The sequence below is a fragment of the Leiobunum rupestre genome, chromosome 3 (genome assembly GCF_980474605.1).
Source record: "Leiobunum rupestre chromosome 3, qqLeiRupe1.1.hap1, whole genome shotgun sequence".
NCBI lineage: Eukaryota > Metazoa > Arthropoda > Arachnida > Opiliones > Sclerosomatidae > Leiobunum > Leiobunum rupestre.
This window is the reverse complement of record NC_143386.1, coordinates 1,134,339-1,149,423: the sequence shown is the minus strand read 5'-3', so window position 1 is coordinate 1,149,423 and position 15,085 is coordinate 1,134,339. Positions and strand designations below refer to the sequence as shown.

Genomic DNA, 15,085 nt, shown 5'->3' with positions numbered 1-15,085 from the left:
GGTATTGATACTATTTTGGTCTCTCAGGTTTGAGGTATTTTACTAATTTCATATTTTTACAGTTGTCCTTATGCTCGAGAAGGCTTCGCGTAAATTGAAAGTGCGATGGCGAAAAGGCGGAAAGTGAGTAGGCCTCCATTACCGAGATCTCCCGAGGAAGTAGTACGAGTGTTCTATAACTATCCGGCTCTTGGAATACACAAAAATGGTCGGCCGCTTTATTCTGACCACATTTCTCTAACTGGCGGAGGTATCGTGATACTTTTCATAGCACCAAGCTTCACGGTGGACCGTATAGCGGAAGTGGAAGAAATCCACATGGATGGGACCTTTCGAGTGACCCCTCATCTGTTTGATCAGTTGATAACTATTCACTTGGAGCATTCTAATTATGAAATTGGCAAATTTATGGTATTGCGACCTCAAAATTATTTTACGTACCTTTTTTATTTTGTATTAGGTATTTCAATTCGTTTATGCTCTATCAACGCATCGAACTATGGAAGTGTACGCAAAATTACTGCGTTTCGTTGTGGGAAAGTACCCTACCCTCTCTCCGCGATTAGCGATTTGCGATTTCGAAAGGGCGATTATCGGAGTTCGGCAGACTGTTTTCCCAGCAGCAACTGTGGCTGGGTGCTATTTTATTTGACACAGGTGATTTGTTTTACTTTCTAGGACCGGCATGCCCAGTGGCGTAACTAAGGACCCGCAGACCCCGCGACTGCGGTGGGCAGGCATGACAAACTAGGGGCCCTTTCGTTTTAAGGGGCCCATCGAAGAAGGTTAAAGGGGGGTGGTGCAAATTAACTTCAGTTAAGAAATATTTCCAGGACTCAAAGGGAGGGGGGTGCAAATGAAGGTACTACTGCTTCATCACAAACAAAAAATGTTTTTTATAAAGGGTCCTTTTATATATTGCGGGGTATTAGCCTTGCTGATTATTATTAGAACGGGACCGGTATTGATACTATTTTGGTCTCTCAGGTTTGAGGTATTTTACTAATTTCATATTTTTACAGTTGTCCTTATGCTCGAGAAGGCTTCGCGTAAATTGACAGTGCGATGGCGAAAAGGCGGAAAGTGAGTAGGCCTCCATTACCGAGATCTCCCGAGGAAGTAGTACGAGTGTTCTAGAACTATCCGGCTCTTGGAATACACAAAAATGGTCGGCCGCTTTATTCTGACCACATTTCTCTAACTGGCGGAGGTATCGTGATACTTTTCATAGCACCAAGCTTCACGGTGGACCGTATAGCGGAAGTGGAAGAAATCCACATGGATGGGACCTTTCGAGTGACCCCTCATCTGTTTGATCAGTTGATAACTATTCACTTGGAGCATTCTAATTATGAAATTGGCAAATTTATGGTATTGCGACCTCAAAATTATTTTACGTACCTTTTTTATTTTGTATTAGGTATTTCAATTCGTTTATGCTCTATCAACGCATCGAACTATGGAAGTGTACGCAAAATTACTGCGTTTCGTTGTGGGAAAGTACCCTACCCTCTCTCCGCGATTAGCGATTTGCGATTTCGAAAGGGCGATTATCGGAGTTCGGCAGACTGTTTTCCCAGCAGCAACTGTGGCTGGGTGCTATTTTATTTGACACAGGTGATTTGTTTTACTTTCTAGGACCGGCATGCCCAGTGGCGTAACTAAGGACCCGCAGACCCCGCGACTGCGGTGGGCAGGCATGACAAACTAGGGGCCCTTTCGTTTTAAGGGGCCCATCGAAGAAGGTTAAAGGGGGGTGGTGCAAATTAACTTCAGTTAAGAAATATTTCCAGGACTCAAAGGGAGGGGGGTGCAAATGAAGGTACTACTGCTTCATCACAAACAAAAAATGTTTTTTATAAAGGGTCCTTTTATATATTGCGGGGTATTAGCCTTGCTGATTATTATTAGAACGGGACCGGTATTGATACTATTTTGGTCTCTCAGGTTTGAGGTATTTTACTAATTTCATATTTTTACAGTTGTCCTTATGCTCGAGAAGGCTTCGCGTAAATTGACAGTGCGATGGCGAAAAGGCGGAAAGTGAGTAGGCCTCCATTACCGAGATCTCCCGAGGAAGTAGTACGAGTGTTCTAGAACTATCCGGCTCTTGGAATACACAAAAATGGTCGGCCGCTTTATTCTGACCACATTTCTCTAACTGGCGGAGGTATCGTGATACTTTTCATAGCACCAAGCTTCACGGTGGACCGTATAGCGGAAGTGGAAGAAATCCACATGGATGGGACCTTTCGAGTGACCCCTCATCTGTTTGATCAGTTGATAACTATTCACTTGGAGCATTCTAATTATGAAATTGGCAAATTTATGGTATTGCGAACTCAAAATTATTTTACGTAACTTTTTTATTTTGTATTAGGTATTTCAATTCGTTTATGCTCTATCAACGCATCGAACTATGGAAGTGTACGCAAAATTACTGCGTTTCGTTGTGGGAAAGTACCCTACCCTCTCTCCGCGATTAGCGATTTGCGATTTCGAAAGGGCGATTATCGGAGTTCGGCAGACTGTTTTCCCAGCAGCAACTGTGGCTGGGTGCTATTTTATTTGACACAGGTGATTTGTTTTACTTTCTAGGACCGGCATGCCCAGTGGCGTAACTAAGGACCCGCAGACCCCGCGACTGCGGTGGGCAGGCATGACAAACTAGGGGCCCTTTCGTTTTAAGGGGCCCATCGAAGAAGGATAAAGGGGGGTGGTGCAAATTAACTTCAGTTAAGAAATATTTTCAGGACTCAAAGGGAGGGGGGTGCAAATGAAGGTACTACTGCTTCATCACAAACAAAAAATGTTTTTTATAAAGGGTCCTTTTATATATTGCGGGGGGTCAAAATTTGTCGTTACGCCACTGGACATGCCTGACATAGACTTGAACAGAGCTCTCAGTAATGACTTACGGGGTTTTAGCTTTAAGTAACGAAACTCTCTCTGCTCTCGAAGAGGCAGCGCGTTTGCTCCTGTTAGTGTACCGTATCTGTCTCAACACACAATACACACGAGTAATACAGTGAAGCCTAGGGCTGGTCCAAGGCGCGGCGGAAGCGGATGTCGGTCGAACAACAAAAACTTTGCCCAAATTGTCACAGAAGTCCGCTGTTAAAGAATCACTGCTAAGACAGCTACTCGAGGGGCTAACCACTCTTAAATAGTCTGTACACCGGATTACGCTGAGATTACCACTGCCAAAGCTAGGGACTTCAAAGATTACGCGTAATCCGATTAGGACAGTCAAAGGTACGGCTCTGTACACCGATTACGCGGAGTGATCAGCCCCTCGCAGCTACTCTCAATAATTTAACCAAAATTTAAAAATTTGGTTTACTCAGGTTTAATTTGACTCCCAAGTAAACTATGGGGGTGAATTGTATGTTTTTGTACCACCTACATTTCAGGGTTAATTTAGATGAAAAGACATTACTATAAATTTCCCTAAATCTAACCAAACTGGAAGCAAAAACTACAGAGAACTTCGTAGGATGTGCAAAGTTTTTCAAACCGTGATTAATCTTTGGAATAAAGAATTCGGAATTTGTTCTATCTTTTTTTAAATGGTGTTGTCTAACTCGTCAACCAATTGATCGATTTTTGTAGATAGTTAAGATACCCTATATGAGGAAATAATAACTACACTATTTATTTCTAGAATTTTCGAAAGCGATAGTTTGTACCCCCATGAAAAACTAACCTTCCGCCGCCACTGTACGACAAATGATGACGTTGGCATTACTCTCGGCGCACGAATTTCGGGGAACAGTGAATAGGCTCCGAATTAAAATTCACGAAGCTGTGGAAAGAAATGAAAATTTATTTCAATTAAACCAACTTCACCAATATTTCATTAATACATGGATGAATCCCAACATTTACGGACCAAATTTTTTCTCTGTTTTTGGCCACAAAAGAAGGACCAACAATCACTCGGAGTCATTCCACAACAAAATTAGAGAACGTGTAGGGATTGCTCATCCAAATTTCTTCAGCTTTTTAAGAATGAATATATCGTTTTTGTAGTATTTAAACCAGTATGAAATTGAACTAATTTTCTAAATTATCAGAAAGTCTGAAGGAAATCGACAAAAACCAAGCCCGTGAATTTGATGCCATGTTGGCTGGGCGAAGAAGAACCACGCATAAGCTCAACAACGAGCAAATCGTTCGTGCGTCAGACCAAGGAAGTGCTCCCAGCCACTGCCCCAAAACCTCCGACGCGCTTCGGAAGAGTCAGACGATGATTTGCCTTTGAAACATTATGTTAATAGTCAAGCTGATCACCCTGTAGTTCCGGTAGCTCCTTTAGAACCCGTGGCCCAACCACCCGTTGTAGTTACTGCTGAAGCCATGCCATTTGAGTTGGAAGAAGCCGACGAAGATTTTAGAGTTCCAGACGACGATTATGAATTTCACCTAGATATTAGACCTCCACCTACTCCATTGTCATATGCCCCAGTGGTAAGGCTGGAACCTATTCAGAATATCCATATGCTTTGCGTGATCTGTAAAGTGGAACCGAAAAACAATCTGGCTATGCCATGCCAACACGTCTCCGTTTGTCAAGAGAGCGAGGATTATCTGTTAAGTACGCGGATGTTAAGTCCAATATGTCGAGGAAACTTAGATTAGGCTTAACATGTAGACGCTTGACCAATTTAATAAAAAAATAGAATTGTATTTTGATTTTTAGAAATAGATGGCGCCAGCATAGATACGGATTTTAAGAGATTTTTTCGTACCTTGGTAGACAAGATACTCAAGTTACGTGAAAATCGCAAGTTTTCGCGTGTACCGCGTAACTGGTGTTTTTCTGCTTTTTTATGGGGGTAAAATGGTTTCTCTTATTTTCTGCGGGTTTGCTGTAAAATACAGGCAAAAAGCTTAGATAGCAGAGTCCATTGAGGTTATCAGGGTTTTTTCACAATAAAACAAAAGATATGTATTTAGTATTTTATTTTCAATAAATGTCTTTTTTGTATTTTAAACAAAATACTGAATAATATTAGCGAAAATATTTTTTCCATCAAATAATCTCCGTACAAACTAAAATGTTCGTGACAAAACAACCAGGAATCCCCAATAGGCGTAATTCATATTCACCCGTAAATTCGTCAAACATTTCGCATATCGCCGGTGGCGGCGTTGGAGTGGCGAATTAGCGATGACTCTAGTCTTGGGAGAACCAGTGTTTCCACACTGCTGGAATAAATCCCGTTGTATGGGAAAACTGACTAAGAGAAAAAGCGGCGAAAAAGAGAACAAGACGTACGACGGTCAGAACAGAATACACACAATCCTTCTGATGTGTTACGTTTGTTTGAGCTATTCACAGCTACCGGCAACATACAACCAATATATAATCAAGGCCACACTTAATTGTATTTCCACGTATTTGTTACTTTTTTGGTCACACGTTGAAAGCGACCAACCCACAATCGATCAGAGTCGCATTTATTCGTTACTTCTGGTCATACCTTAAAAGCGATAAACCCACATTCGATCAGTGTCACACTTATTTGTAACTTCTGGTCATAGGGGCGAACGGAAGTTGCGGAGGTCCGTATACGCTGCCCAAAAAACCTGTTGAAGATAAAAAGCGTTATCGGCTTTTCTCGTTTAGTTTTTTTAATAGGTTAAAAAATGTTTATTGTAAATAAGATATATTTTTAATCACTAATCTTATCTTACTATTTTTTAACCTTATTTGTATATATATTCGCTTACAGCGTTTATTATTACCGTCACTCCTAATATGTCGTTCATCTTGTAAAGCCCATTCTTAATAAACGTTTGTTTTTTTTAAATCACTACGTTATGATTTTCTTACTAGTTTCATTAGTTAGTGTAGGGTAGGGTAGCTTTGCTGATTAACATTGGATTTAAAACTCCAATAGGCTATGGGCCCAGCACGCTTCCACTGCGCCACTACTATGCTGATGATCTAGTCTGCTGTATCCCGGTTTCAGTTACCATCACCGTAATCCGTATCCTGTCAACAGTTCCCGTGAGTAACCATGGATAGTCTTTTTCATCAAGACGTCGAGAAACTATCAGGTCCGGAGAAAAGACAAATAGTCGACCTCCTAACCGTTCGAGACGTGTACGAGATTCTTACTGGCGAATGGATTGAGCCTACGGAACCGGTGCCTGGAGCAACAGCAGCAGTGAAGTCTGAATACACTTCAAACAAGAAGAAGTACCGAGTGGCGTTCAGCACGGTCCGTGGTATCCTCTGGTCAACCTTATCCAAAAAGGTCCAAACCATGATCAACAACTGCGAGACACCAAAGGACATGTGGGACAAGCTGCTCGAAATCTTCGAGCAGAAGTCTTCAAATCGTCTCCGAAAGCTTCTGGCGCAGCTCATGCGAACTACGAAGTCACCGGACGTCGACATGGCCACCCACATTGCCCCGATGTGTTCTCTCTGGACACATATCTTGTCAACGGCAAAGACAGAAAAGGACGTAACGTTCGACGATTGCATGTATTTTCGAGTCCCTACCGCAGGACGAATACCGAGAATTTGGTATGCTTTGGGATACGATGCCTACAGAGAAACAGACTGTCGCAGAATTAGAACGTCTCTTAATCGGCCGTGCAACTCGAGAGGGCGACGCGTTTGAAGATTCCTCTGGTCTTATGGTAAAACGCAGTAACGGAAGTTACTCTGGCACCTCAAATGAGAAGAAAACCGTAAGACGTAAGCAAAAATGTACTAATTGCCGGAAGCTTGGTCACATTGCTGAAGACTGTCGGGGACAGAAACGAGCCTCTAGAAAGACCTGTAATGACGACAGCAACCACGCAAGCATTGGGGGTCTGATTGCAGCTGACGGTCTCGTGGCACGTTCATCATCTGAAGAAGCCTGGTACTTTGATTCGGGTGCTACACAGCATTTTACGAACGACGCCACGAAGTTCCTGAATTTCCGAAGGTTTGCTACACCAGCAACTCTCCAGATCGGAAACAAAATGCAGATGACAGCGGATGGTGAAGGATACATCAAGTTTCAGTTCCGGATCGGGAAGAAACTATATCAAGATGTCGTCCACAATGTCTGGCACATTCCCGATTTCGCCTGCAACGTTTTCTCATTAAAAAGCGCCATGAAGAGAAACAAGAATCTGGAGTTCAAAGTTACAGCAAATTCTTGTGGTATCTATGAAGTCCTCGGGGGTAAGAGAAACCTCTGTGTCCCTGGTAGGGTCGAGAACTTGTAACGTCTGGACGTCATGGTCAAGCAGCCATCCCAATGAGCTTACACCGCAGCAGATCCTCGAAATGACCGAAAAGCATATTTACAAGTCTGGCATGAGCGGATGGGTCATCAGGATAAACGTCATGTAGCAGCAACTTTGAGAAGACTCGGATATGCAGTCCTCAACCAGAGCTCTGGTAAGCTCTGTGAAGGGTGCATCTACGGCAAGATGACGAGGCACAGCTTCGGCACTCGGCTGAAAAAGGCAACGAAACCGGGTGAAAGGATTCACTCGGATCTCTGGGAACCATCACCGACCCCGTCCATGAAGGGGAAGAGATATTACGTCCTATTCAAAGACGAGTATTCCAGTATTCGAGCCGTATTCTTCCTAACGAAGAAGTCATTGACTGTTTCAAAGAATTCCTTGCTTTCTGTCGAACCCGAAACCACACAGTACAAGAGCTGATCACTGAAAATGGAACCGAATATGTCAATGAAGAGTTTCATCGTTGGACTTCCAAAGAAGGTCAACGAGGGCGAGTGTTGAAGATAAAAAAGCGCTATCGGCTTTTCTCGTTTAGTTTTTTAATAGGATAAAAAATGTTTATTGTTAATAAGATATATTTTTAATCACTAATCTTATCTTACTATTTTTTAACCTTATGTGTATATATATTCGCTTACAGCGTTTATTATTACCGTCACTCCTAATAAGTCGTTTATTTTGCAAAGTACTCATTCTTAATAAACGTTTGTTTTTTTTTAAATCACTACGTTATGATTTTCTTACTAGTTTCATTAGTTAGTTAATGTAGGGTAGCTTTGCTGATAAACATTGGATTTAAAACTCCAATAAAACCTTAATAGACCGATATACATTTGACAAGTGCGAAGATCCTTTTACCGAGGTAACGCCATTAGAGGACTATTTTTAACACCTTACGTCTTTCCAGATGGCGCCACAAGTCTGAAAACGTATAAATCTTAAAATTATTAAGTTAGAACAATGAGTAAAAACAACGATATTTAAAAGTGCTAAAAAATTTGTTATGGAAGAATAAATTTAAAACCCGACTAGTTTCGGCTGCATTATCGCTCCGTCATCAGGGGTCTAACCCGTTTGTTGGTTACATCTCTATATTTATAAGGTATATTTAACAAACAATGTAATTTTTTTAATATAATAGGTTTTTCCCGTTTTTAATATAATCTACTCCGGGTCCTAAGTCTCGATTTAAACAGTTATTTTTGTCTATTGATTTTTTAATATAGTACGATTCATAAATATTAAGTTCTAAACGGTTTTTACAAGTTTTTATAAGTTTTACAGAATCGGGGTTGATTTCATGTTTAGTTTTACAAATATGCGCCGCTAGGGCCGAGGTTTCGATCTTTTTTAGTCTCACATCAGCAAAATGTTCTTTTGAAAGTTTTTTTAAACTTCTTTCCGTCTGTCCTATGTATTCTTTTCCGCAACCACACTGTATAGAGTAAATCCCGGATTTATCTTACGGTTTTATAGGGTCTTTTAAGCTAGTTAGGTAGCTTGCTATTTTATTAATAGGTTTAAATGCGGTAAAACAATCTAGGGAAGTCGTAAAATTGTTAGCAATTTTAGATGACAGTGTGGGGTAGAAAGGGATACAAACGATCGTCTGCTTTTTGTCAAACGGCTTAAGTTTAGTGCGTTTGGCCACGTCATTAGAACTAAGAAACTTTTTACACGCTTTTTCTACCACTATGGGAGAGAAACCTCTGTCTGTGGCTACTAGTTTTAGAAAATCAAGTTCTAAATTTAAAAGGGTGTCGTTAGAGCAATCATTTAGGGCCCTGTAGACTAATGTGTAAAAGGACGACATTTTTTGAGATAGGGGGTGAGCTGATCTATTATGGGGTATTGTAGTGACAGAGAAAGGTTTTCTGTATACAGTGGTTTCAATTTTATTGTTAACTTTTTTAACTAAAACATCTAAAAAGGGCAAACAATTATTTAACATATATTCTAAGGTAAATTTTATGTTGGGATGGATATTGTCTAGGTAATCATGAAACTTTTCTAATTCTTCATTACCGTGTCGCCAAATTAAAAATATGTCATCTACGTAGCGGATGCAAATTAAAGGTTTTTGTTGACAGTTTCCCAATGCTTTGGTTTCAAATTCATTCAGAAAGATATCGGCGAGAAGCGGGCTTAAAGGAGAACCTATAGGGAGTCCCTCCGTTTGTTCATAATACTGGGAATTATATACAAAAAAGGGGGATTCCACGCACAGTCTAGTTAGAGTTAAAATGTCATTTATTTCTATAGGGGAAAAATTGGCTTCGACCAATCTCCTTTCGAAACAGTCTAACGCCTCTTTAACCGGTACATTTGTGAATAGTGACACAACGGCAAAGGAAGCTAGAATGTCTTGGTCTTCTAGGTTCAAAGTTTTTGTTAAGTCCACAAATTCCTTAAAATTAGACACTGTGAACGTGTTAGATTTCATAAAATGAGAGAATTTTTTAGCAATAAATTGTGCGATTTTATGGTTCGACGTACCAATATTTGATACTATTGGTCTAAATTTTAGTTTTACTTTGTGAGTTTTTGGGAGCGCGTATAATCTTGGTGGTTGGTAATTTTTTGGAGTTAATTTCTTAATGGTGGCAGGTAGTAGGGTATTGCACGATTTTAACACTTTTTTCACTTTAGTATGGTATTGCTCTGAGGGGTTCTTTTTAAGTTTCTTATAACAACTGCCTTCTAATAAATTAAGGACTTCACTATGGTATTGAAGTTTGTCAAGTATAACAGTTTGGCCGCCTTGGTCTGATTTAGTAATTAAGATATTATCATAACTTTTTAATTTTGTGAGGGTTTGTTCCTCTAAAGTAGAGAGGTTACTTTTAGGTTTAGTTTTCATTCTAGGTTTGTTTACTACTTTTATAGAAGAGGCTCTAAGCTCTGGGGCTTTCTCTTCTGTGATACCGGCACGGTATATTGCGTTTCCTATGGAGCTAGCTAGGTTTAATTTATTTAAAGTTTTGGGAGTGATGGACAAGTTTAGACCCAACGATAAAACGTCAGTTTCAGAGTTCGTTAGTTCTACTGATGAAAGGTTGATCACTTTTTTATTATTGATGAGACTTAAAGAAATTTCACTTACAGGTTCTTTGGTACTAACTTTCTTATTTGCTAAGTCACTCTTCGTTTCGGCCGATTTCTTTAAGTTGCAAAGTTTCAGGTTCAAGTGTTGGGTGTGTGTCTCACGTTCTTCCAGGCCAAACGCATAGCTACAGTGGTCGAGATGATTCCATTCTACTGATGAGAGACGTTTAGATAAATCTAGAAGAAGTTTATAGATTTCCGCTTCTTGGTGAGCGATGTTAGATCTTTTTTCTTTAATGACGGAACAGAGGATACTTTTTTCCGTACGTTCGCGAATTTTTTTAATAAACTGATTATGGGGGCTAATTTTAATATTTATAAAATTTGGTGTAATGCGGTTATTTTTACATGAAACTAAAAAATTTAATTGACATAAATTGCGTTGTAAACGGCTACGAAGAGTTGTAAAACGGGATGCTTATTGCCTCGTTGAAAGGAACATATTATTTAGCGACTTGCACAAGTTATAAGTTAGAACAATGAGTAAAAACAACGATATTTAAAAGTGCACAAAAATTTGTTTATTGGAAGAATAAATTTAAAGAGGCGTTAGACTGTTTCGAAAGGAGATTGGTCGAAGTCAATTTTTCCCCTATAGAAGAAATAAATGACATTTTAACTCTAACTAGACTGTGTGTAGAATCCCACTTTTTTGTATATAATTCCCAGTATTATGAACAAACGGAGGGACTCCCTATGGGATCTCCTTTAAGCCCGCTTCTCGCCGATATCTTTCTGAATGAATTTGAAACCAAAGCATTGGGAAACTGTCAACAAAAACCTTTAATTTGGATCCGCTACGTAGATGACATTTTTAATTTGGCGACACGGTAATGAAGAATTACCTAGACAATATCCATCCCAACAATAAAATTTACCTTAGAATATATGTTAAATAATTGTTTGCCCTTTTTAGATGTTTTAGTTAAAAAAGTTAACAATAAAATTGAAACCCCTGTGTACAGAAAACCTTTTTCTGTCACTACAATACCCCATAATAGATCAGCTCACCCCTATCTCAAAAAATGTCGTCCTTTTACACATTAGTCTACAGGGCCCTAAATGATTGCTCTAACGACACCCTTTTAAGTTTAGAACTTGATTTTCTAAAACTAGTAGCCACAGACAGAGGTTTAGCTCCCATAGTGGTAGAAAAAGCGTGTAAAAAGTTTCTTAGTTCTAATGACGTGGCCAAACGCACTAAACTTATGCCGTTTGACAAAAAGCAGACGATCGTTTGTACCCCTTTCTACCCCACACTGTCATCTAAAATTGCTAACAATTTTACGACTTCCCTAGATTGTTTTACCGCATTTAAACCTATTAATAAAATAGCAAGCTACCTAACTAGCTTAAAAGACCCTATAAAACCATAAGATAAATCCGGGATTTACTCTATACAGTGTGGTTGCGGAAAATAATACATAGGACAGACGGAAAGAAGTTTAAAAAACTTTCAAAAGAACATTTTGCTGATGTGAGACTAAAACCTCGGCCCTAGCGGCGCATATTTGTAAAACTAAACATGAAATCAACCCCGATTCTGTAAAACTTATAAAAACTTGTTAAAACCGTTTAGAACTTAATATTTATGAATCGTACTATATTAAAAAAAATCAATAGACAAAAATAACTGTTTAAATCGAGACTTAGGACCCGGAGTAGATTATATTAAAAACGGGAAAAACCTATTATTTTAAAAAATGATAAATTGTTTGTTAAACCTACCTTATAAATATAGCGAAGTTACCAACAAACGGGTTTATTACAAATTAACAGAGTATTAAATTTCGGTTTCCCTTTAAATTATTGCATCGAAGATATTCTAATGAAACGTCTTCTCTGTTGATTAAAAAGAATGCGCCGCCCAGGTTTCGAACCCGAGCCCTTCTGTATGACAGGAGAATGATCTACCACAGAACCACCGATACCTATTACGTTTCTTTGAAAATTATAAACAGAGCTTAGTGGAAGATTATATTAATGGTTATTAAAGTCTACATTTGTTACGTATGAAATTTTTAAGGTCAAATCTTGTTTTAGCGTAGTCAGCAGAGATAAGAGGGTTAAAGGGTAGAACCTGTAGCCCTGTGTGTGATCCACTTTGTTAGTTTTTTGTTATTTATTTACGGGTTTTATAATCGTCTTAAATATAGTTGCAATACAGCGAAAGCGTTCATTTAACGTTTATTGATATTCGAGCTTGCGTTTAGTCAAGTGGCTCTTTGTGCTTTGTTGATGGTAAGGTTTTTGCTTCTTGTTAATACATTTGGTGTGGATATTTGGTTTCCTGGGTTTGCGAGTCAATATATGATATTGGAAATTGGACGGCATTAGTCTTTTTCACGCGGTATGTGTCACAACGTCAACTGGAAGTCAACGAGTCGTCCACTACCAGATGTCGAAAATAGCTATTCTACGGTATCTTCATCAAGGGCAAGTGTTGAAATAAAATGAGCGTTAAAGGTGTGGCTATAGTATTTCGTAAGCGAGAAAAATACAAATACCCTCTGTAGATATTTTATTCAACTGATAAACTTGTACTGTAAAAAGGGTTTAATTCCATTGTGCATTGTTATAGTACGTCTAACTCACTGTTGTAACTACTTAATTTATAATATTCTGCATAAATTAAAATCGGTCGTTTCGTCTCAATTATTTTAATTATAATTTAAATTTTATACCGGGCGGGATAGAACTGGGATAACATTTTTAGCAAATAACTCTGAATTGCGGAGATATATCTTTAAGGGTCGTATCGAGAAATTAATACCACTAGGGACAATTCTTCCGAGGAGAGGTATATTTTGGCTTACCAACTTGTTTTACCTGTACAAAGAAACATTCGCGCTTGATGAATATTTTGTTCACGTCGTAATTAGACAGCGAGGCGCCGTAAAAATTATTAAGTAAATAGTTTTTTAACCTTATCGCATTGTCGGAACAATTTGATCACCCACCATAATTAAAAACATCGACAGTAAATTTAAAAATTAACGAGATATCGGCTAATCAATTATGGGTTCTATAGAGACGAAATGTATAAAGTAATTTATTTATTTAACAATTTATTTCTTAATCTAATTTACTAAAAAACATATTAATTAAGTCACCTTTTTCTAACCCGTGATAGTATAATAAATTAAGCAACATGCCAAATAAAGGTAATTTAATACTTCAGAATTAAGAAACAAATTCATTGTTAGGTTTTTCAGAAAAACACACTTATATTTAAAATGTATATGTAACCTATAAGAATTGAGAACCAATAAAAATATCGCTTATTTTTATCCAAAGCAAATATACCCAATATTTTTAAATTATTTAGAGTTTAAACGTACTGATAGACAGACAGCAGTGGGAATAAGAGCGGAAGCTCTGGCAACGCCAGCCGACACCCCACCTAGAAAGGTAGAGAGCCAAGCCCTTTGGAAGGAGTTCCTAAAGGGGAACCGCGGGAACACAGCAGCCCGCATAACCCGGCACAGCGGTCGCCGGATATCCCGGCGGAACTCCAAAAGGCCGGGAGTAGTTTACCCCCGTCTTTCTGGATACGCGTGGGGGGCGCACGGTGCTTTCCCCCACGCGTCCACAGCTGAGTGACGGGGGGGAATGAAGCGGGGAATCGCGATTCCGCCCCCCTCGGGCGCGTGACCTGAATAATTAATGAGATTAACAGGTGTTTTGAATAATTAATTAGTCGACCTGTCAATCAACCTGTTCAAGGTCAAAAGGGTGAATATTAATGAGCGTGGTATTGTTTAACTAGGTGGATTACCGTTAGGGGTCATTGACCTGTTAGATAGTATAGTAACATGTGTTTAGGATCAACAAGTAGTTACACTTGTTTATTATATGTTTGAATATTAATTTTTGGTGGGAAAGTGTAAGCGTCGCGTGTATAAAAATCAACAAGTGGTTAAACTCTTTAGGTTTATTAATGTACACTTATGTTTGACATGATTTTGGCGGGGAAACGGGTATAGTTTGTACTCTATAGGTCTATTACATGTTTGTACCTTTATAATTAACCGTTAGGGGTAATTGACCTGGTAGCTATATGGTTGAACTGTTAAAGTTTTGGCGCGAATTTAACATGTGTTTCGGTTAGAAAAGCGCGGGAAATTGTAAGCGTCGATTAACAAGTTAAGGTTTATTAGGAATGGTACGTTTTAACCAATCTGTATGAAAATGGTTTATATGATACAAATAACGTGTTTATTAAGAAAGAGACAAAAATAAATATAAACAGTTTATTTTTAAATTAAAATTTTAAGGGCGCCACCTAATATTACATAAATTGGTTACTAATATAATAAAACATGTTGAATATATTACCCCCTTCCACGATGATTTTGATCCCCGGCGCTAGAAAAAATTCATATTATAATTTCATATGTTTTAAAATATATTTAACGAATTACCTTTCCTCAAGTCCAGTACTCGCATTTCCGCCGACAATGACGGGTTGATCAAAATCTCCCGATATGGAATTGTGGGAGAGTTCGAGGGCGTTGGGGAGTTCCCGGGTGTTGGTGGGTCCGAAGGCGTAGAGGGTGGTGGCAACGTGTCGGGTCCTATTGTTAGAAATTTTATAAAAGTATGATAAAAAATAGAAAATAATTACTTCGAACTGGTCCTAGGTCCGCGTTTTCTCCTATAATTTAATAATTATCAATTACTTGTTACAGTATATTATCAAAAGTACATTACTTCC

General features: G+C 38.8%; 1 protein-coding gene and 1 long non-coding RNA gene across 2 annotated transcripts; one reads left to right on the top strand and one right to left on the bottom strand.

Annotated features, from left to right (window-relative positions):
* The first annotated feature begins 6,026 nt into the window (after positions 1–6,026).
* LOC149949076 (uncharacterized) lies at positions 6,027–7,236 on the top strand. Its single transcript, XM_090169155.1, has 2 exons — positions 6,027–6,479; positions 6,523–7,236. Exons 1-2 carry the CDS (start codon positions 6,027–6,029, stop codon positions 7,234–7,236), a joined length of 1,167 nt encoding a protein of 388 aa, XP_090025281.1.
* A 7,371-nt stretch (positions 7,237–14,607) lies between these two features.
* LOC149949075 (uncharacterized) lies at positions 14,608–14,885 on the bottom strand. The gene is made up of 3 exons (XR_016480032.1): positions 14,793–14,885; positions 14,707–14,736; positions 14,608–14,653 (listed from the first exon to the last, which is right to left on the bottom strand). It is a non-coding gene; the product is annotated as an uncharacterized LOC149949075 (long non-coding RNA).
* Between the last annotated feature and the right edge of the window lie 200 nt (positions 14,886–15,085).

What these genes read in the sequence shown, in the direction of transcription:
- LOC149949076 (XM_090169155.1), top strand. Translation starts at nt 6,027, where the DNA reads ATGGATAGTCTTTTTCATCAAGACGTCGAGAAACTATCAGGTCCGGAG. An exon ending in CGGCAAAGACAGAAAAGGAC is followed by an intron (nt 6,480 to 6,522) that starts GTAACGTTCGAC and finishes TCCCTACCGCAG; the next exon opens with GACGAATACCGAGAATTTGG.